Source organism: Staurois parvus, unplaced genomic scaffold (genome assembly GCF_062004578.1).
Source record: "Staurois parvus isolate SC_StPar_1 unplaced genomic scaffold, SC_StPar_1.0 ptg000155l, whole genome shotgun sequence".
NCBI lineage: Eukaryota > Metazoa > Chordata > Amphibia > Anura > Ranidae > Staurois > Staurois parvus.
In genome coordinates this window covers 24,034,508-24,057,326 of record NW_028317951.1, presented here as the reverse complement: position 1 = coordinate 24,057,326, position 22,819 = coordinate 24,034,508, and the positions used below count along the sequence as shown (strand labels likewise).

General features: G+C 46.6%; 1 protein-coding gene across 3 annotated transcripts in view; it reads left to right on the top strand.

Moving 5' to 3' along the window:
- GNB4 (G protein subunit beta 4) overlaps positions 1–22,819 on the top strand; it is a 184,396-nt gene that overhangs the window by 129,291 nt on the left and 32,286 nt on the right. For all 3 annotated transcript variants that reach the window (XM_089675545.1, XM_089675547.1, XM_089675546.1), the window contains exon 2: positions 16,914–17,022. In XM_089675545.1, the coding sequence (XP_089531671.1) occupies positions 16,966–17,022 (57 nt within the window). In that variant the 5' untranslated portion in view covers positions 16,914–16,965. The remainder of the gene's footprint in view (positions 1–16,913; positions 17,023–22,819) is intronic.

The window sequence follows — 22,819 nt, the reverse complement described above, 5'->3', positions numbered from 1 at the left end:
CCACTGTGCTGCTGACTTTAACAGACTGCAGACAGCGATGCTGGATGCTGCACCTATGCCTCTCAGGTGTACTAAAATGATGGCATTGTATGCATAGCAGTTAGATGCTCTGATTGCAAGTGGCCTTACAGTTGATTGCTTAAGCTTCAGAAGACTTTACCACCTCCATGACCCAGCCATTTTTTGCTATTCAGCACTGTTACTTTAAATTTCACTTAGGTGCAGTGTTGCATGACTGCCCAATTGCTATATAATTTTTCACACAAATAGAGCTTTCTTTTGGTAGTATTCGATCACAACGGGGTTTTTAATTTATTAAATATAAAAAAAGACAGTAAATTTTGAAAACATTTTGCATTATTTTTTACTTTCTGCTATAAAACATTCAGTAAAAAAAATTAAATCAAATTTCATCATAAATTTAGGCCACAGGCTCGAGCTGTTGTGTTGATTACAGATACCTCACTGGAAACAAAAGTAAACTGAAGTACAAACCAGCAGGAAATTGTCAGCTGACCTTAGTGGGTGTACGCCACTGCTCAGCAGTAGTTTCCAGTTGTGCCCATAGGGATTTTGGGTACCAAACATGACATTTAAAGAGTGTAGCTGTATTTTAGTTATTAAGCTGGCCATACACTAGTACAGGGGTCTCCAAACTTTTAAAACAAAGGGCCAGTTTACTGCCCTTCAAACTTTAGGGGGGCCGGATTGTGGCCAGTGGGAGTAGAAAATGCCCGGGCAGCAGTGGGAGTAAACAATATCCTAGGCTTGGTGGCCAGTGGGAGGAACAGTGCCCCATCGTTGGTGCCAGTGAGGTAATTAGTTCCCTGTTTCAGGTATCAGTGAGAGGAAGGGTACCCCATTTCAGGTATCAGTGGGAGGAAGGGTGCCCCGTCGTTGGGGTCAGTGGGAGGAAGGGTGCCCCGTCGTTGGGGTCAGTGGGAGGAAGGGTAAGAGCTGGGTCGTATGACAGCTGTATATTGATTAGGAAAAAGGTACTTTTTTTTTTTATTTTTATTAAAATGATAGTGCCACCATCTACATTCAGAAAGAGAGGGGATATCTTCAATTAAACGGTGTGTGTTGTATCACTTTAAGTCCTCTTTTGTCCTTTGATCCATAAGTTCACCTTGTGTTAAATGTCCCAAATATTGATACATAAAGGATTGATAATGTCACTTGGCTCAGTAAATTTTTATTCAGCCAGTCAAGCAAAACCGCTCATGCCCACCTGGAGATTATCCCTCTCTGACCAGTTTCACCATTATAGTCTTAGTCATAAGTGTGCTAAATATTGAGATTTTATCATTACTATGTGTGACGTTTGTATCAAACCAACCTGCATCAGGCAGGTTGGGCAACCTACTCTGCAACCATGTATTATGGGTGTATATGGGCATGCTGTATCCTAAATTACCCCTAATTAAACGGAGGCAAATTTATTCTTGTTAGCTTTCTCATAGATCCTGTTTATGGAAAATATTTTAGTGATTGTCTGGTATTCCAATGTACTTCTACCCAACCGCAGCTTTCTTACTTTTAGGTGGATTTTCTTCTAACAGTTGTAGGTTGCCATTTAGGTCCTACTCACATCTGTGCTTTGGGTTGAAGCATGATAGTTAAGGCAGGCAGTCCATTAATTTGAATGGACTGCCAATGCACCAGCATGGACCGACACATGCACTGTTTTTTTCTGATGTAATGCATCGCAATTTGCATTGTGCTGCACTGTAACACAGGTGCATTGCTTTAGTGTGTTCATTTGAATGGTGCATTGCAGTAATGCATACATTACTGCAGCACAAACTTAATAACGGTTTACATGGTGTAAGTGAAAGAACTGCTATCGGTTTTACAACTTTGGATGCTTCTCCAGCTTTGTGGCCAGTTTAATTGCCATGTGTAATGGAATGAATATGGAATTCATTCAGTTACACCATAGAAATTGTCAAAGGTCCAATTGCATCTTCAATGCTTTGGTGGGCAATTCATTTAGCAAAGTCTTGTCTTCTGCATGGAAGGTAGTGAGATCCTATGTTCTTATCTACCTACTGGGCTTGTTACCGGATTGTAATTACAGTGGTAGCTGAATAGGAACAAAGGTATTGATGTGTAACCCCAGCCAAAATGTTTCAAGTGTACAGTATGTCAGTTTTTAGGAACCTTTTCCAAGTGTCAGTTTACAAGCATTAGACAACTAATCTTACAGTGAACATTTGTTCAACATGGGGAATTCATCCCCAATTTCTGCACCTACAGATCTTAGATCAACCACAATTTTTACATTTTCAGACCTTAGATCAGCCCAAGTTCCTGCTCCTTTGGACCATAGAGCAGCCCCAGTTCCTGCACCTTTGGACCATAGAGCAGCCCCAGTTCCTGCACCTTTGGACCATAGAGCAGCCCCAGTTCCTGCACCTTTGGACCATAGAGCAGCCCCAGTTCCTGCACCTTTGGACCTTAGAGCAGCCCCAGTTCCTGCACCTTTGGGCCTTAGAGCAGCCCCAGTTCCTGCACCTTTGGGCCTTAGAGCAGCCCCAGTTCCTGCACTTTTGGGCCTTAGAGCAGCCCCAGTTCCTGCACCTTTGGACCTTAGAGCAGCCCCAGTTCCTGCACCTTTGGACCTTAGAGCAGCCCCAGTTCCTGCACCTTTGGACCTTAGAGCAGCCCCAGTTCCTGCACCTTTGGACCTTAGAGCAGCCCCAGTTCCTGCACCTTTGGACCTTAGAGCAGCCCCAGTTCCTGCACCTTTGGACCTTAGAGCAGCCCCAGTTCCTGCACCTTTGGACCTTAGAGCAGCCCCAGTTCCTGCACCTTTGGACCTTAGAGCAGCCCCAGTTCCTGCACCTTTGGACCTTAGAGCAGCCCCAGTTCCTGCACCTTTGGACCTTAGAGCAGCCCCAGTTCCTGCACCTTTGGACCTTAGAGCAGCCCCAGTTCCTGCACCTTTGGACCTTAGAGCAGCCCCAGTTCCTGCACCTTTGGACCTTAGAGCAGCCCCAGTTCCTGCACCTTTGGACCTTAGAGCAGCCCCAGTTCCTGCACCTTTGGACCTTAGAGCAGCCCCAGTTCCTGCACCTTTGGACCTTAGAGCAGCCCCAGTTCCTGCACCTTTGGACCTTAGAGCAGCCCCAGTTCCTGCACCTTTGGACCTTAGAGCAGCCCCAGTTCCTGCACCTTTGGACCTCAGAGCAGCCCGAGTTCCTGCACCTTTGGACCTTAGAGCAGCCCCAGTTCCTGCACCTTTGGACCTCAGAGCAGCCCCAGTTCCTGCACCTTTGGACCTTAGAGCAGCCCCAGTTCCTGCACCTTTGGACCTCAGAGCAGCCCCAGTTCCTGCACCTTTGGACCTCAGAGCAGCCCCAGTTCCTGCACCTTTGGACCTCAGAGCAGCCCCAGTTCCTGCACCTTTGGACCTCAGAGCAGCCCCAGTTCCTGCACCTTTGGACCTCAGAGCAGCCCCAGTTCCTGCACCTTTGGACCTCAGAGCAGCCCCAGTTCCTGCACCTTTGGACCTCAGAACAGCCACAGTCCTTACATTATCAAAAACACTATGCCTATGCTATTACTGGGAGGAGGGGAGGCAGCTGAACGTCATGGAGGTGGATGAACGAGAGTGGCAGGCCAGACTTTGTAATAGCCTATGGCATCAGTTCTGTATTTGTAGAGAACAAGGCCCTACCAGACGATCCAGTTCAGGTGTGCATGCATGCCACATGACTAACTTCAAGGTGCCACTGAAAATGGCATATGCCTGCACTGCCGCCTATGCCTTCAGTTGCCTGTTCCTGGTGTATGTAAATCCTAGCAATGAACTTCTCTTGGAAGTGTTTTTGTTATGCATTTGTGCATACCCTTGGAGAATTGTTAGGAGGCAAACCACATTTCTTTGATTTCCTATGGAATTCATAGTCAACTGTAGGTCATAACACAATGGCACAATCCTAAAACAAAACCTGGCAACAAGTAAACAAATGAAATGAACCCAGAGGTCTTCATATTTTTGCTTCTTAATACTGTGTATTGCCCCCTTTAGCATCAATAACAGCGTGCATTGTTTTGTAATAGCTGTCTGAGGCCCTGAACTCTTGCAGGTGGTATAGCTGCCCATTCGTCTTGGCAAAATGCCTCTAGGTAATGCAGAGTCTTTGATCTTGCATGAACTGCACGTTTGAGATCTCCCCAGAGTGGCTTGATTATATTCATGTCAGGAGGCTGATGGCCACTCCAGAACTTTCACCGTTTTGTGCTGTAACCACTGCAGGGTCAACTTGGCCTTGTGTTGTGCTTAGGGTCATTGTCCTGCTGGAAGAGCATCCCATGCACAGCTTTTGTGCAGAAGAATGCAAATTATCTGCCAGTATTTTCTGATAACAGGCTGCATTCATCTTGCTATCAATTTTCACAAGATTCCCCTTGCCTTTAGAGCTCCCCCCCAAAACATCAGTGAGCCACCACCATGCTTCACAGCGGGGATGGTATTCTTGTCGATATAGGCTTTGTTGACTTCTCTCCATGTGACTATAAAGCTCTATTTTAGTCTTGTCACTCCAGATTTGTGTGCCAGCAGCTGTGAGGCTGTCAAGGTGTTGTCAGACATATTGTGACTGGGCTGTTTGGTGGCATTGGCTTCTTTCTGGCAACTCGACAATGCAGCTCATTTTTGTTCAAGTGTAGTCATATTGTGCTCCTTGAGACAACCACACTGGGAAGAAAAAAAAATACAGTAGCCTTTATTTCTCCTGAGCTTACCTGTGGGTTTTTCTTTGTACCCCAAGCAATTTTGGCATTTGTGGCTGCAATCTTTCAAATCTCGGCAGGTTCAGCAGGGACTGGCTGAGATTCGAACCATCCATGGGCAGGCTGATTGTACCCAATTTGATTGTTGTACGACTTGAGTACAACCAGAATGTTTGTTTGGTTTTTGTTTTTATGTGATTATTGCCAGCGGCCATAGCCACTAGCAATAATCACTGCGTTCTCCCGGCAGGGACTGGCAATTCCCTCCCCCCCAAAGTGTAGTGCCAAACATATCATAGTGAAACTGAAATGTGTCAAAACAAATATATGTCCGTGATATCAAAAGAAAATGGTGCAAAAAAATATTTTTTAAATAATGTCCATCCACCACCATAAAGTGCTCTTGATTGCAGCAAAACAATTCAATTCAAAATTGCCATCGCTGTCTCCCAGTGAATTGAAGACTCACCAGAAATGATGGCTGCCACTACAACAGCAGAAACACCCATATGTTTAAACAAAGATCCAAAGGCACATGTATCTTGACATGAGACTGTTGGTGGGTATCATTCTGTCTAGCCAGGCTGTAGTAAAATAAAGTTCACCAGGAGCAAATAGACTTCCAATAGTGTAGTATTTATTAAAAACCAAGGGGGGGGAGGAGTTTACAGTGCTGACTTCACGCCGCTGCACGATTCCGGGTTGGCAACGGCTGTTTATGTAACACTGTAACAATCTCTATGCTTTATTTGTATTTTACTCTATTGGTTTTTAATCCGTTGAGAGCGCAGTACACATGCGCCGGTGATGTAACTGGCACTTAGGAGATATTGACAGTACCTACAGGTATGCCTTATTAAATGCTTACCTGTAGGTAAAATATGAAAAAAGGCATTTACTTTCATTTTAAAAAACACCGGTTCTTTTGGCAGAACAAAATGCTCATATAGCATCAGGGGCGGACTGACCATTTGGAAACTCGGGCACTGCCCGGGGTCAGTAGGGGGCCCCATGAGATGCCCCTGGTAGTTTTTTTTCATAGGCTTTTTTGAGTTTGGGCAAGGACACAGGGGCCCCATGATCCCCTATTGCCCGGGGGCCCCCTGAGTTGTCAGTCCCCCCCTGTATAGCATGTTTTTGTACAGGTGTTTAGGAGCGTTCAGCATTTTTTTTCTGCCGGAAATTCTGAAAAACGCAAACCAGAAGGGGTTTTTTTTTTTATTTTAAGCGCTGAGCTTAAAATATGCCTCTAAATGTCCTAATGTGGATAGACCCATAGGATAACATTGAGCTGCTTCTATAGGCAAAATGCAAAACTCCTGTAGAAGCAGCATTTTTTAAGCCCAGTGTGCTTCACCACATGCATACCCCACCAGTGGCTTTGTCCCTTCTACCTCTCCTCCATGTCAGTGCTGAAACTTTAATAGTACCTGTTTTGGCATTTGAAACTTCTGCGAGCCTTGAATGCCTGTGTCCACCCCACCAGACATTGGTTCTTTCCTCGGACCCCCTACATCACTGCAAAAACCTGCAGTAACATAGGGGACTGAACAAAGAAACCAATGGGTGAAAGGAATAAAAGAAACTTCCTTCTTTCTATGTTGTGTAGCATTAACTGCATAATGAGGAAGAATCTTTTTTTTTTTTTTTTTTTTGCTCATGGCTTTTATATTTTCAACATTATGTAAATACAGCTGTGCACAAATCGGGCAATCTATCTTAGATTGTAAGCTCCAAGGATCAGGGCCCTCCTATCCCTCTTGTATCGAACTGTATTGTTGCTGTATTGTCTCCCGTTATATTGTAAAGCGCTGAGCAAACTGTTGGTGCCATATAAATCCTGTATAATAGTAAAACACTGAGGTACTTGAGCAGTTGCAGCAATATTTCATAATGTGGAGATAAGTGACAGCCCTTGCAGCGTTCTATTTTATCCCAACCCCGGTTACTGTCACACTTGCTGGTCAGTTTAGTTTACATGCCAATGTGTTGAAATATATAAATAAATGCTCATGAAATAGCATAAGATTCAATACAGCATATACCTTCATTATTATACAGTATTTATATAGCACCAACAGTTTGCTCAGCGCTGTACATTACAATGGGAGACAATACATGAGACAGTACAATAACAATACAGTGTGATACACGAGGGGTTCGAGGGCCCTGCTCCTTGGAGCTTACAATCTAGGAGGGAGGTCACCGGTATTAACATAATGTTCTCAAAATACAATGATTTTAGTGGTCCTGGGCTGACTAGCATGGCTCCTAAACTGCATGTACAAGGTTGGCAGAGGCAAGCAAAGTGGTCTCCAGTAGCTGGCCACTGCATTCAGGTAGGCATGTGCCAGGAGGACAAACTGAGGGGGATATCTAGCCCTTTCTGTCCAGTATTCATGGGTAAAGATGCAGATCATATACAGTAGCTTAAGTATTGTATCAAACTGTGCCAGTCTTATAACATTTGATTATCTTTTATTATTGTGTCATTGACTATAGATTTTAAGGAAATTCATTTCAGAGTTTGTAGATCAGCAAGAGAGTTTGCTTTGCAGTTGTCATATCGCTGACATATGTGTCAACAATGTATTACTAAGTAACCCTTTTGTGGAGCCTCTGGAAGTGAAGGGTAAACTAACATTTACTTCCTTAACAGAGGCGTGGTAGACTGTTTCCTGTTTTTGTGCTAGATGTCTAATGGAGGCACCTCTGTTTTAAACACTTCCAGAGTTGCAGAAGGGGGGAGACAATAGCTGAATGACCTCAGATCAAGGTTGCACCTAAGATCGTTTCCTGTTTTGCCTCTTGATGGGGATGTTCTTGTACATGTGCTTGAGCAACTCTTCTAAAAAGTGTATACTTAAAAAACCTTTTGTTTGAAATCGTAAAGACACTTCTTTTTTTTTTTTTTTTGGGACAGTCATTTCAGTTTCGTTTTATTACAAAGTATTGTGGAAGTTAACAAAAAAAAAATATAGATACACATGTGAAAGGTGGCCTTTTGAAAAGAATCGTACCAGTATGTGTTAACCTTTTTAAAGCCTTGTATTTGCATGGTCTTAAAGCTTAACTCAAGGGAAATGCTAGAGTATGATTTTTGTCACTTCTTTCAAGGCACAGTAAGGTTCACTTTCTGCATTAATTTCCAAAAAATATTTCTAATGCCTCTATTCTCCCACCTCCAGCAGTCCTCTTCACAAAGAGCTAGCAAATGGGTCAAGACCTTTTCTTTAACACATATATCAAATCCTTATGCAGTCTGTGCTAACCCAGAACTACATTTCCCATAATTCTTCAGCTGTTGGCCATCTTATGGGCAGGGTTACCAGAAGAATGTTTCACTAATTGCACAGAAATTGTTGCCTTGCACTGTACTGAGCATGGAGTGAGCAGAAAGATTGGCCAGAATGTCACCCATACCACTTGGATCTGTGTCAACATAATAGCTTAACATAAACCTTTTCTTTGTCCATGTCAGGTAAAATAATTGGTTTGTTTGCCTACACTCCACCCCCACCAGGATGCATTCGCCTTTTCTTTGCTCCCACACCCTATTTATTCAGCTTCAAGGAGCAAAGTTGAATACCCAGCAATTTCCCATATGGCACCACTAGGTTCCATCTGATTGGCACAATGCTGTCACATGCACCTTGTGGAGAGAGTCTCTAGCTCTGTGTAAACTCTGACAAGTCATTCTGGATTTTACACAGGACTTTGTTTCTCTTTTATTCATTGACAGACACAGACTCTTCATATTCTTGACCATAGGGTTATACTGCCCACTACAGACGTAGGACACTAAGCAGATAAAAAAATCTAAGCAGTCCCAGCTGGTAGTAAACCTTTTTTTTTTCCTGCCTAGTGAAGAGTAAGGACCTAGTTCCTTGCTGGGACCTCTGGTTCCATAGGCTTTTTTAATTTTTCTCCTTTATCCTGGGATTTTTTTCCTGCAGAGATCTTCAATTAACAGCTGGGCTGGGCTTAACTTAGATCTAGTGGTCACCCCAGTCTGACCAGCAAGCTTGCGTAGACCTTTAGCTAAACGCTGGATCGACTGTGACATGCCCCATCCTGTCCTGGGGCGGCTAGCAAGTTAGAAGTATTGCGGGGTGAAAAGTATACCCTATGGCACCACTCAAAGCTATGGAAGGAAAAGGATCACCCCACCGGCAAGTGAGAAGAGGGGAGCATGGGTCTGAGCAATTTCAGTGTTGGCCAATACAAGTGAAGGGATGGATGCTGCTTGACCTACCCCAGGAGTCCAACGTTAATGAATGACCTCAGCCCCTGCACTGGCCACGCCCTCTGATGCATTTTGCCCCTCCCACCGGGGCTTGGTCACCAAGGTAATGACCTACCTCTGTGACCAAACCTCGATGGCCGGGGTGAAACGCATCAGGGAGTGGCCAGTGCGGTGGCTGAGGCCATTCGTTAACAATGGACTCCTGGTGTCAGTTGAGCAGCGTCCATCCCTTCAAAAGTCTTGCGGGGACACATATGACAGAGTGCCTACAGTCTTTGTCCCAGTGCTACCCTTGCCGACAGGCCCCCCCCTCCACCTCAGTGGAGAGGAGGATCTGTCTCGGAAGCCTTACCCACACGCTGCCTGCCTGGATTGATAAGTAGATGCCCCCCTCCCTCACTAAACACGATGTGAGTCGCCGGTGACAGAATGGCTATTGGGCAGCCCGTGCGTGTTCCTCATGGGGGACACACATAACTGAGTGCCCCATAGCTCAGTCACAGTGTCTCACTGGGCAAACCGCACCCGTTTCTGGCAGAGAGGTGTTCTGTCGGGTAGGTACCTTCCTGCCTAGGGGTAAGTAGCATGGTACACCCTCCTTTCTCTTCCATGAGCGACTGGTGTGGTGCGTGGGTACCTTCTGTTTCCCCTCTGTGCCATTCCTGATCAGCCTAGCGCCCACCTCCTGCAGGGCTCGTCTGGGTATTCGGATGTCTGGACAGCCGGAGGCCTCACTACATTACTTTGGTCTCCTGCCACTCTACTGGCATATTGACATGGTCCGATAGGCAACCCCTTTTGTGTGAGCGAGTCCCATCAGGCTGAGCCTTCCCCCTACACTGTGGTGCATTCTGGTGGCTGTGGGGTTTCCCTGGCTCATGTTGGGTGCTGATCCTGGGTGCACATGTGGGTGTGTGCACCTAGTTGCCTCATCTGCCTTTACTTCTGTCTGGCATGGCTTCATTTTGGATGAGAGCACAGGTGGATGGCTAGTGCCACCAGTGGCCATTTTTGATGCAAGTCATCACCGGTGCCATTGAGGATGCCGTGCGGCCGCCTGATGTGATGACTCCATGTTGGGCACATCACCATGCTGCTGGAACTTGGGGGGTTCTAGTGCAATGTGGACTCCTGTTCTTCTGAGTGCAACGCTGAGAGGGCTCCAGTGGGTGGTGAGTATGTAACAGATTTTACGCTGCAGCTGCTGACCTGAAGTAGCAGCAGCAGTAGGGTGCTTTCTTCCCCAAAGTACTTGCCCTGTCTTTGTAGGGCACCTGCAGCCCCTTTGATAGCCTCAGTTATGGTTTGCTGCAGCTCTACCCCCTGACAATTAGGGACACATGCTGGGCTCCCACTCTCGCTCTGCCATGCTTTTGGGCTATGGCTTGTGGGTCCTGGTTCTTTTCTGTGGGCATTTTCCCCTAGGGTGGCAAAATTTTCTGCCTCCATTGTGCATCTTCCAGCCCCTGTTTTCTGCATGGGTGGACCTGCTGTTGGGCAATTGCACCATACTGAGGTCATGCCAGGCATCTTGCCATCTCTGTGTTGGGGATTCCTGCAATACCTGTTTGCACTCTCACTGCATAGGGCAAGTACAACACTTTGTGTTTTATGGTTGCCGAAGTCCAGGTCTCCCAAGGTTTTGTGGAACTGGCAGGCCATCTGGTTCAGGACCTCCAGTGCCGAGTGTATTGCATTCTTGGATGCAGCTCCAATGCTTCTGGACCTTCCATCTTACCTGTAGTTCCTCAACGGGCTTTTTGATCTCTGTTTTAGTTTCTGGACCAAACACTTAAGATGGCCCTGGCCTCTTACTCTTGCAAGGTGAGTGGCCCCTTGGTGCCTACCTGGACAACATCCTTAAGGATCTTACAGGTGGGAGGAGTTTCTCCCTTTTTCACTCAGGACGAGGAAAGCTCCTTATACGCGGGGTTCCTGGGGATCCTAGCCTGTCAAGGCTCCCATGGGTGGCACAAGCGCTCCTGGTCTCTGAGGCTGCTCAGTTTATGTATTATTTCTCCTCTGCATGTGGGCTTGGACCCTCCGTTTTCAAGGGTTGGGTGGTTGCCTCTGCTGGCTCATGGACCATGACCCCCATCACTTTCTGATGGGTCCTCAGCCTGTTTCTGCCTGGCTACTAGCTGGTATTTCCTTCCTTTCAGTCTGCTGCTTGCTTCTCTCCCCCCCCCCCCCCCATCTGCAGGTGATTTAGGGGGTGGTGCAGGTTTTGCACCTTTGGGGCATAATACCTCCGCTTCCAGAGCTGGAGAAGATCCGGGGCTGTTGCCTGTTGGTTCCGCAGAGGGCAGGAGTCCGTCTGATCCAGATCTCTAAGCCCTACATTGCCTTTCACAAGCAGAAGTTCAAGATGACCTCAGTCCACTCTGTGGTGTCCTTCCTTCTCCAGGGAGGATTCTTGCCTCCATGCACGTTGAGTATGGTCCTGCAGACTGGAATCTTAGTCAAGCTGGGTAAACCTTCTGTGTCCTTGGCCAACCAGATCCACATGGGACACTTGCCTGCGGCCTTTTTTCTTTCTTGGCTTCTTTCTCCAAAAAAGTCCTTTCCCTTTTCATCGGGCAGTAGTCCCTACAGCTGCCGGCCTCTCCAGCTGGAATGGCTGACTTCTGGGTTCCAAAGTGGCCCTGAGCTGTTGAACGCCGCAGGAGTTTCTGCTGCCTATCACTGTTTAAGTCCTTGGATGGAGCTTTTTTGAGGGCTCCCGGTCAGGATCCTGTCGGGTATGGCCTCAGCATTGGCCTTGGTTATTTGCTAGGGCAGGACATGAGCTTGGCAGTGGCACTGGAGACCACATTCATTTTTCAGTGGGTGTATTTTCTCGTGCTGCCTCCCTTCATCATTTACATTCTTTGCATAGCCAACTGGCAGGTGGTCTCTGCACCCAGATGGCTTCTTCAAACTTGCTTGTGGTGGAATTGACTGCACATGGGTCTGCTGGCCTCTGGTCTCAGTGGGAAGCGGTTGAGATTCCTGGTGAGGCGTTTGATACCCTGGAGGATATACCGCATGCTCCGATGGTGCCATTAGTGCCTCATTTTTATACCTTTACCTCTCTACCGTCTCCCTTATTTGCTGTGCAGGTTAGGGGCCAAAGGGTATCTAGTCATTCTGGTGGCTCTGGATTGACCTCCGCGATCCTGGTACACCAACGTGGTGCATCTGCTCGCAGAAATTCCGATGCGGCTCCCTCTGCATGATGATTTTTTTGTCGCAGGGACCGCTCTTCCCTCCTGGATACTGTCACTGGCCTTGTTAGCCTGGTTGTTAACAGCAGGGTTCTGAGAGACCGGGTTGCCTGACTTGTGCTTCCTGCCATGTTGAGTGTGCGTATTCTCACTTCTAAGAAGCCTTTCCTTTTGTATTTGGAAGGTATTCATTTCACGGTGTGTAGCTGAAGTTCTGCACCGCGTACCTTCTCAGTGCCTTGGATTTTGTTGTTCTCCTTTGGGGTGGGGATCTGAAATTTGGCCTTGAGTGGAAGTCTCCTTTATAGGAATGTTTGGGATCTCCTTTTGCTGAAGACATTGTCCTGCTTCCCTTGTCTCCCCACCCTCCAGATCCTAATGAGGTTGCACCGTGCCCTGTTGATGTGGTCTGTTTTTACCGGTCTGTTGCAGTTTCTTCCAGAGATTGGAGTTTCTTTTTGTGCCTGCAATGGCTCTGATAGGGCCTTGTGACCTCCATCTGCCATGATTCCCACTGGATAAGGCAGACGGTCATTTGGTTTTCACCATTAAGAGCTGGGCTCTTCCCTTCCTTGCTACAGCGCATCCAGCTATGGGATAATGCTTGGATGTGCGATTTCAGGCATCTGTGTCTCGAGCCTGTAGGCGGCTAGCTAGTCACCTATGTACATTTTTGCCATGTTTTGTGAAGTTGCTGTTTTGGGCATCGTCCGATGCGGGGTTTGGCAGCTGTATCCATCAATGAACAAAAGGGAAAACCAAGTTTTTTTTTTTGTTCTCACTGTTAAATCCCTTTCTCTGAGTTAATTGATGGACACAGCACCCACCCCTCTTTTCTTGTCTGTTACTTATTTGTGGCTAACTGAGCTGCCTGTAGCAGGGAGGAGGTTTACTACTAGCTGGGACTGCCCATGGGCGGTGCTCAGCTTCTTTTTTTTCTGCCTAGTGTCCTCCTCATGTAGGGGGCAGTATAACTCTATGATCAAGAATATGAAGAGGCTGTGTCAGTCAGTGAACTCGGAGAAAGGGATTTTATGATGAGCAACAAAAAATCCCGTTTTTCAGGTCCTGATGGCTAAACGGAGAAGTGGAATGGGGAAATGTAGGGATGCACTGATACCATTTTTTGATCAGCGAGTAAGAGTACCAATACTTTTGGTCAAGTACTCACCGATACAAAGTACCAATATTTTGGGATGCGATTTGCGCCAATACAAAATTTATGGATGCAAATTGCACTGCAAAGAATAGCATACAATTTGAACAGGAATGCTATTTCTGTCCATAGCCTGAGTTCACACAAAAGCGGTACAGGAAACCTCCCTGCACCCAATCCCACCTGAGCAGAGTGGGAGAGAAGGGTATGTGGGGATATATACCTTGGTGTCGGCCATTGGAGGATGGAGGCAGATTCTCCAGATTCTCAGCAGTAGGAGAGGAGAGAAAGCTGCGGCAATGCCCCAGATTCTCCGCTGTAGGAGAAGAGAGAAATCAGTAGGATTTGAAATCCTTGTGGCTTTCTCTTCTCTCCTTGCAGGGAACACAGTATAGGCTAAACCACTTTTGGTTGGTCAGCACTGTCATGGTGCTGACTAATCAGAAGCCGTCTAGCCTGTACTGTTATCCCTGCAAGGAGAGGAGAGAAAGCCGCAGGAATTTGAATTCCTGCTGCTTTCTTGCTTCTACAGTGCAGAATGTGGAGCATCGCTGCAGCTTTCTCTCCTTGGGGTTCCCCATGGGTTTCTCTGCTCTCAGTATACCTTGATGCACTTAAATGTACACCCAAGGGAGGGCTGTGTTTGACTGGAAAACCCTGAATCATCCCCTCTTTCCTGGAACACCCGTGCATCTCCATGTGTGTCAGTTGGGACACGTGCAGAAATTGACACTACAATTGTCCCTCCGCATTGCACCACACACCAGCTGCCTCGTTGGTGCGGATAGACCCGAAGTATAATTTTTAAATAGGGCAAATTATGGAATAACATTTATGATTATGATTTTTTATAAATCTACTTTGTAAACCAACATCGATAAATTTTTGTGTATGTAGTAATATGAATGTGTTTTTTTGGGTTTTTTTTTTTTTTTTTTAATTTTTTGGCCAGTGGGCCCCACTAGCCTAGTTATTGAGGCAACTTTTTTTGTTATCTAGTCCACCTGTATTAAAACTGTGCATAAGACATTAAATAGTAGCTACACTCTGGGTGATCTATGTACATTGCAAGGATTTTACCAACCTTTTGTTTGCACATCCCTACCTTTTGGTATTCTGAAGAAAAAGAGCTGTTTTGTCCATGTGGAAAGTGAATCTAATGGGAGTGGTTTCATAATTATTAATCAGCTGCTGCACTTGCATGGTTCTAATGAGGAAAATTGCAGGGTCTGCATCCCTTTAGACCTGATTTCCTATTGGAAGTATGTCTCCAAAAAATTACATTTTTGTTGCAGGGGATACCTGAAATCTATCTTGGTGCAAATTTCAAATTGCAAAATCAGTGAGCCAATCACTCAAGCAGGAAATGTTGTTTCTGGGGGTGTTCTGTACGCATTCTGTATACAGAACACCTCCAGGTAACCATATTGCATTGCAATTTACAGAAAATTGCAGTGCTGTAGAATGAAAAGGAAAGGTAATTTTTTAAATAACATTCAACTACAATATGACTTGTCGCAATTGTATATGTTATATATTTTTTTATTTGCTTTTTTTTCCGCATGAGAGTGGAGTTACCCCTTAATGATGCATTTTGCGAAGATCTCATTCAGATGGAGGCTAGCACTTGTACTGCATGCAGTCTACCTGTAATTTGACATCTGCATCTCCCTGAGCAGAAGTACTGCTACAGGGCTGCATGCAGCGGAAAATCACTTATATATACGTGATTTTGCATTTCCAGGTAGGGGACGCGCATGCGCCCTACCCGTGCCGCCATTCGCTGCTGTCAGTCAGCCGGTGATTACTCATCGGTGCCGGGTGATCGTTGAGCATCTCAGACGGGGGAGAACTGTTGTAAACAAAACCGTTCTCTCCCCTGTCAGCTCCTGTACACTGCTTTGCTTGGCTATGCATGGAACAGCCATGCAAAGCAGTGTGCTTACAGTGAAGCACAAACACAGCCACACAGTGTAAAACAGCACACAGTTAACCCTTTGATCGCCCCACATGTTAACCCCTTCTTGCCCAGTGCCATTAGTACAGTGTCAGTGCTTTAGATCAGCACTCATCACTGTATTGGTGTTTTTTTTTTCAAAATTGTTGGTCTTTTTTTTTTTTTTTTTTTTGCGCAGAAAATGAATAACGCACAGGTGATCAAATACCACCGAAAGAAGCATTGCATGACCGCGCAATTGTCAGTTGCAGTAACGCAGTGGCCTGGTCAGGAAAATCTTCAGGAGGGCAAGTGGTTAAAGTAGATGTAGCAGGTGCACAAACACTGCTGCATGTCAAAGCTCGACAGCCTTCATGCATGAACGGATGCATGGCCGCTGGACACAGTGTACTGGACTTGAGAGTTAGATGCAGCTGCAGGAGGCTTCTGCTGCTGTGCACATTGTGTTCATACAGCATTACAAACTGTAAATGGGCCTTATGGCCTGAGCATTTTGTAGTTCTCAAATTGGGTCATGATTTGCTTATAGATAAGAATTTGAACACATTACATCTTCTGCTGTTTGGGCACATGCAGTTTAATTCAGGTACTTATATAGTGCCGTCAATTTATGCAGCACTTTACATATACATATATATATATATATATATATATATATATATATATATATATATATATATATATTGCACATTCACATCAGTATCTAACCCTCAAGGGGTGTACAATCTAAGGTCCCTAACTTACGTTCATACATACACTTACTAGGGCCAATTTAGACAGGATCCAATTAACCTACCAGCATGTCTTTGGAGTGTGGGAGGAAACCGGAGCACCTGGAGGAAACCCACGCAAGCACAGGGAGAACATGCAAACTCCATGCAGGAGGCACCATGGTCGGGAATTGAACCCACAACCCATTTACTGCAAGGCAGACGTGCAAACCACTAAGCCACTGTGCCACCTAGTCGTATACTGTTTGCAGATCAGTCCCTCAGCCAGTGTAATGTGCATTATGAAAAAAAATGGTGGAAGCAAATGACATCATGAATCAAAACCTACCCACTGAATTCTGGATTGACTGCACTGCTTCTGTTGCTGAAATACTCCTAGTATGAGCTGCAGTGTTTCTGCACTGCGAGGGTTAAATTCTCCTTACATCTAGGAGAAGATGAAAAGGCTGCACTATGTCTTCTCCCTCCAGCACTGTGGGTGGTCCTTCTGCATCATTGCTTACAATACAGGGCTGTTAACCCAGCATCATATATATTTCTCTACCCCTTGGCAAAAATTACCATTTTAAGTAACCTTTGTGGGTGGGGTGGGCAACGGTAGGTATTTCTTGTGCCTGGATTTGGCCTTTAATTTCCTCTCGTCGTCTTTCTTTGATTAACATTAATGTAGTCTTTCTCAATAAATTGGTTACTTCTAACTTTGTATAGACAGTAGGATTCTAAATTAGGCACAATATAGTACCCAATAATGCCTCCCTTGCCAAAAAAAAAGTCTGGCGTGCTTTTAGACCAGTGTTGTGCAGGTCTGTTGTCAAATCTATTTTTGTCTTGCAACCATTACAGTTAAGATTCATGCTGGTTTTATTTTCTTTTTTAGACCCGTTCTTGCAGTTGGTGGCCAAGGTGTGTAGTAGTTGCACATCATCATAATGAGTGAGTTGGAGCAGTTACGGCAAGAAGCGGAGCAGCTGCGGAATCAAATAAGAGTAAGTTTTTGCCATGTGTGACTGAGTGTGTTGCAGCACTCTGTTACAAATGAAAGGGGAGTGGGCTTGGGATTTACAGCATTTTGGGTAGAAGGGAAGTTTTTTTGGGGGATTGAGTGTTTATTACCTTAGCTGCCCTGTTGCTGCAGTGTGCTGAAGATTATATTACCCATTTAAAATGCGTCAGAAGATTTCACCAATGAAAACGATCAGCCAGCTGATAGCTATGAATAGACATTCACACATACAGTGGGTTTAGAAAAGAATCACTCCCCTTTAAAATAATTGCATTTTGTTGCTTTGCAGCCTGAAATGAAGACAGGCACAGTTTTCGTTTTATCCAGCTGTATTTACTCAAGTTTTTTTCATGCTGTGTTAATCAAAATGACCACAGCTGATCACAGTTGAAAGTCAAATGGCTTCTTGTGCCATTGAGAAGGTGATTAGCTACACATGATTGAGTTTACATGTCATTTTTAGAAGGGGGGTGATCCGTTTTTTAACTCAGGGCCGCTTCACACCATAGAAATGCAGTCCGGATGTGTTCCAGATGCGTTTTCTGTGTGCGTGTTTGACACATTCTGGTGCTGTTTTTATGCATTCTGGTTTATTTTGTTCCTCTGTCTTTTTCTTCAACTTAAATACGGACATGTGCATTCCGTTGTGATTTTGATGCATTTTACTGCATTCCAGTACAGTTAATCGAAAAATGCAGCATGTTCTACTCCCCCCCCCCCCCCCCCCCCCATCTTTCAGGACAGCACCTTGAGAGCCCTCAGCTCCTTCCCACCTGAGGAAACATCTCCACCCAGAATAAAAGTACGGCCTCCCCACTTCGACCTCAGTAACGGTGTTTCCTCCGGTGGGCAGACATGGGCTTAGAACTCCTCCCGGGGGTGGTCAGAGGATTGCTCTGTGCCTGGAAGATGGGGAATAGGGTGGCGTATAGACGGGGTACGGTCTGTTCAGGTGCACCCCCCCACACACACACACACTTTGCAGAAAGGGTGCTCACCCCTTGGCGCTGGGGGGTATCCCTTACCTGCATCTCGCTCCGCCCTGGCCCCAAATGGTGGGAAGTCTGGGGCGCCTACACTACAGTGTCCAGGGGGACCGAGGGAGAGGTACCGCTGCCCCACGATGTTCCGGCAGTAGAGGCCGGGCCGGATGACAGGGGACTTCCGGCGGAAGAGCGGGACTTTCTCCTGGGACGTGTCTTCCGTGCGTGTCCCTTGGAAGCGCGGACCGGAGTTCGGTGGTGTGGAGCGCTCCGGACCAGGCGGCACCAGCTTGCCTCAGGTAGGTGGCTCAGAGGAGCCTTGTTTCCCTACTTGTTGTGCCCCTAGCTCCAAGGGGGTGTCCCCAGCCCTCCGGGTGGTTGGAGGGGCTGGGGGGGGGAGGGGTCTCAGTAGTCTTCCACACCCTGCCAGGAGGAGGGGGGGGGGGCGGTCAGCCAGTCCCTGTGGTTAATGGGAACCCCGGTTCTGTTTGCATATTACAGGTAAAGGCCAGAGAGAAACCCAAGCCTCACCACGGGGCTAAAAGGAAGTGCCCCTCATGCAAGGTGGCCCTCAAAGACTCTTGGACGAAGGTGCTGTGTGAGTCCTGTATTGAGGCGGTGATCAGGGAGGAAGTTCCCTCTCAGGGGGACCTGGTTAAGTTGGTTAGGGACCTGACGGCTACCTTTTTGATTCCTTTAGGTCTCTAGTCGAGAATTTAGCTCTGCCCCAGACACCGACTGCGCCCCCCGCCCCCAGTGGATCGATGGTGCCCCGGCGACCAGTAGGGAGGCGGGGGGTCCAAGAGGCGAATTGGCAGAGGAAGTACTCGTAGAAACCATAAAGAGGAAGTGGCAGGAGCCGGAGAGAGAGCCCTTCTTTGCCAAATCTCTCAAGTGCAGGTTCCCGTTTGACGAAGACTCGTCCGCAGTGTGGAATAAAAGCCCCAAGCTGGACGCAGCTTTTTCTCAGGTAGCCAGGAAGATATACCTTGCCTTTGAGGACATGGGGGGTCTTGTCTGAGACCATGGATAGAAGGGCAGATTCCCTTCTTAAAAAATCCTGGGACTCTACACTATCCAACTTTAAAGCCCGCCATAGCCATTACAGTGCTGGCTCGGAACATGGAGTATTGGCTTACACAGCCACAGGCCCATATCGTGGCGGGATCCCCGCAGGACAAAATATTAGCTTCCTTCCAGACTTTACTGCAGGGGGTGGGCTATATTGCAGACGCCTCAGCGGAGAGAGGATGACAGCTAGGTCAGCAGCCCTAACTATGCCCGCAGAGCCCTGTGGCAAGACATGGCAGGGGACATTGCCTCCCAAGTTTAAGCTTTGTTGCATCCCGTTCACAGGAGACTTCCTTTTCAGCCCGGGTCTTGAGATGGTGCTGGATCACACCGCAGACAAGAAAAAAGACTTTCCCCTTAAAGAGGAGTTCCACTCACTCTGTAAAAAAAAAAAAAAAAAAAATAAGTCAGCAGCTACAAAAACTGTCACTCACCTGTCCCACGATCCCGCGGTGCCCCCGTTTCAGTTCGTTTCACTAGCCGTCCTGTATTCCAGGCGCCAGCATCTTTAGTGTGGGCACCTGGCTGTGCCTAGGCGATTGCAACGGAAGTGGGAGTGGGTACCTGTCAAATTCGAGTACCTGCTGGAGAATCTGGGCTGGCTAGTGAACTTATCCAAGTCAAATTTGGGCCCAGCCCAAAGGATGGTGTACCTGGGCTACGAACTGGATTCCACCGTTCAAAAAACCTTTCTGCCCCAGGAGAAAATCCTAAAGTTGGATAGGGGAATCAGGCAGCTGCTAGGGAACCAAGCCGTGTCCCTAAGAGAATCCATGTCAGTATTGGGCCTGCTAACCTCATCCATCCCGGCGGCACAATGGGCAGGTTTGCACTTGCGGCCCCTGCAGCTGTTCATTTTGAATGTCTGGGATCGCCTTGAGACAGGAATTGGGTTCTGAGCCAGATGGCAGACTTTCTCAGCAGGAGGCTGCTGAGGGAATCCGAATGAGTGCTCAATGGGGAGATCTACCAAGCCATCATAAGGGAGTGGGGGTCTCCATCCATAGACTTTTTTGCGTCGGGCCAAAATATCAAAGTTTCAGTTTTCTTCTCTCTAAATAGGTGGGACGGGGCATTGGCAGTGGATGCACTAACACAGCGGTGGGACTTTCCACTGTGTTGCGCCTTCCCTCCCAGTCTCCTTATTGTCAGCAGTTCTGAGGAAATTCAGATCCGAGCAAACTTCCCTAGCCATCTACCCTCCTTGGATATTGCCGTGCCGAAAGGGCTTGCTGTCTTAGGGTCTGGTTCTGTGTCCCCAGGTAGACAGGTGGAACCTAGCGGCCTGGTTTCTGAGGAACAACTGCTGAGGAGCCAAGAAGTTCTCAGCTAGGGTAGTATCCACTCTCCTAAATAGTAGAAAAGAGGAGACCCGTTCTATCTACCTTTTAAGGTCTGGAAACTTTTTAACAAATGGTGTGCTCAGACTTTCTTGGAAACATATAGCTTAGTTTCAGTCCTGGAATTTTTGCAGGCGGGGGATGACAAGGGGCTAGCGGTGAGTACACTGAAGGGCCAAGTGTCAGCTCTTGGCGTTTTCCTAGTCTTCCTTAGGCAGAAAGGAGCTGGTGGCTGTCACGGATCCAAACCCACGCACACGCCCACAGTGACTAGCTACCCGAGGCGTGCACTTTCGGCCGTGACTTGGGGTAAGGAGGGAATGAGGGGGACTTACTTTGAGCATATAAGACTGGCCGTGATACACTTTCACAGCCCGCACTGCCACTGGCCACCACAAGAGGGGGACTCCAATCCAGCTGGCTGACCACACACAGGCAGATACAAATCTTATATACAGTCTGGTGCACTCTAAGGGTTGGGGAGCAGTCTAGCAATTGGCACACCCTTCTAGGATTCCTCCAGCTATCCTACAAGCTGGAACCCCAGTGTTAATCACTCTTCCACTGTCCACACACCCCAACACCAGACACACAACAAACGGTAGCTTGCCACCACCCAACAGTTTGTCCGCAGACTGGTCTGCTGGGCCACCACACACACACACACAGATCTCCATCTCGCAGATCTGCTACTTTACAATCTGTATGCAATCTTCCAACATGCAGTGCAATGCATACAGATTGGCAATGAACTTGACAGAGCATATATAGACACTGCAATAAAACAATCTCTCCGGAGAAATGAGCCTGAGCTTAAGTACCCAGAAGTCTCTTATTAATTTTATGATATAATATCCTCAAAGTGGGCAGTGCATAAAACATGTACAAAGAAAAAACAATTACAGAAAATGCAAAAAGACACACAATTGGCTATTCACTATAAAATAAAAGGGAATAAAAACAGAAATAAAACTTTTATTTAGAGTTATCCTGCGACTGGAGAAAGTCAGAGATTCGCCAGTCAAATAGAACCAGCTCCATACGAATCACACTGTCCATATCTCGGGGTCCTCAATTTATTGAAATATGGACGTGGGCCGGACATTAGCCCTTGGCCAATCAACCCTGGGGGTGTTCCTGTACCAGCCCACAGGACGTTCTGGGTTCTGAAGTGCCCAAAGTTGATTGGACCAGGAACAGTTTGAATTACCAAGTCAGGGATAGAATTTCCGACACCAGCGCATCAGTCCAATCACAACAGTACCAATCACGGTTCAGCTGTCGCAATCAGGCGCCATATAACTGTTTTCTGCATTTCTCTGGGATTCTACAGAGGCTACAAATTCAGTTTTACTTGTAGATGGAGCCTACAGTGTGTCCAATCAGAAGGAAGTATTTTTATCTCCCTGCAACCAATATTTTAGCTTTTATGAGAGATGAAATATATTCCTCTGATCTGTGGATATAAATCATAGCTGGCAGACATTTCGGAGCCACTCCTGGTCTCCTGCTGCTTCCCGAAGCTGAAATGGCTAGAGCTCTTCTTTTAGATTTCAAGAAGGTGGCAAACTCTGGCTACATAGGTGACAGGGTTTTATTGACATCCAGGTGTCACCTCTAGCCTAGAAGCTGTTCTGTCCTTTCAGAAGCTAATTGGTGAACATATGTCTCTGACTGAATACTAAACACTTATTCTATTGTAAAGCGCTGCGCAAACTGTTGGCACTAAATAAATTCTGTATAATAATAATAAAAATATCTGTAATAACATGAGATTAAACTAGACCTACGATTACATATTTCTACAGATCACGTCTAGGCTACCCGAATCTTACATTTATGTTACAGTGGTGAGATTCTTTAATTCCTTGACCAGACCGAGACCTGTAAGAGAGACACTTTCCAAAATGGAACCTGACTACAGTACTTAATGTGCTGACAGGCCCCCCGTTTGAACCTCTGGATTCAAGCTCCCTCAGGACCCTGACCCTCAAGACCGTATTCATGGTAGCAGTTACTACAGCGAGAACAGTTAGTGAGTTGGAAGCCCTGTCAATCAGAGCCCCCTGCCTCCAGATTTTTGCGGATAGGGTGACATTTAGGATGGACTCGGTCTTCTTACCCGAGATAGTCTTGAGATTTCATTGAGGCCAAGAAATTACTTTACCTTTGTTTTGTTCTAACCCCTTGTGTGACCAGGAAAATAAATTTCACACGTTGGATGTTAGAAGATGTGTTCTTTATTTACGTAGGACTAAAGGGATCAGGAAGTCGGATTCCCTTTTTTGTTTCATTTTCAGGAACAAGCAAGGGTTGTAAAGCTTCTAGACGCGCTTTAGCTAGGTGGCTGAGACTGGCAATTAGGTGTATCTGACTGAGGGTCTGG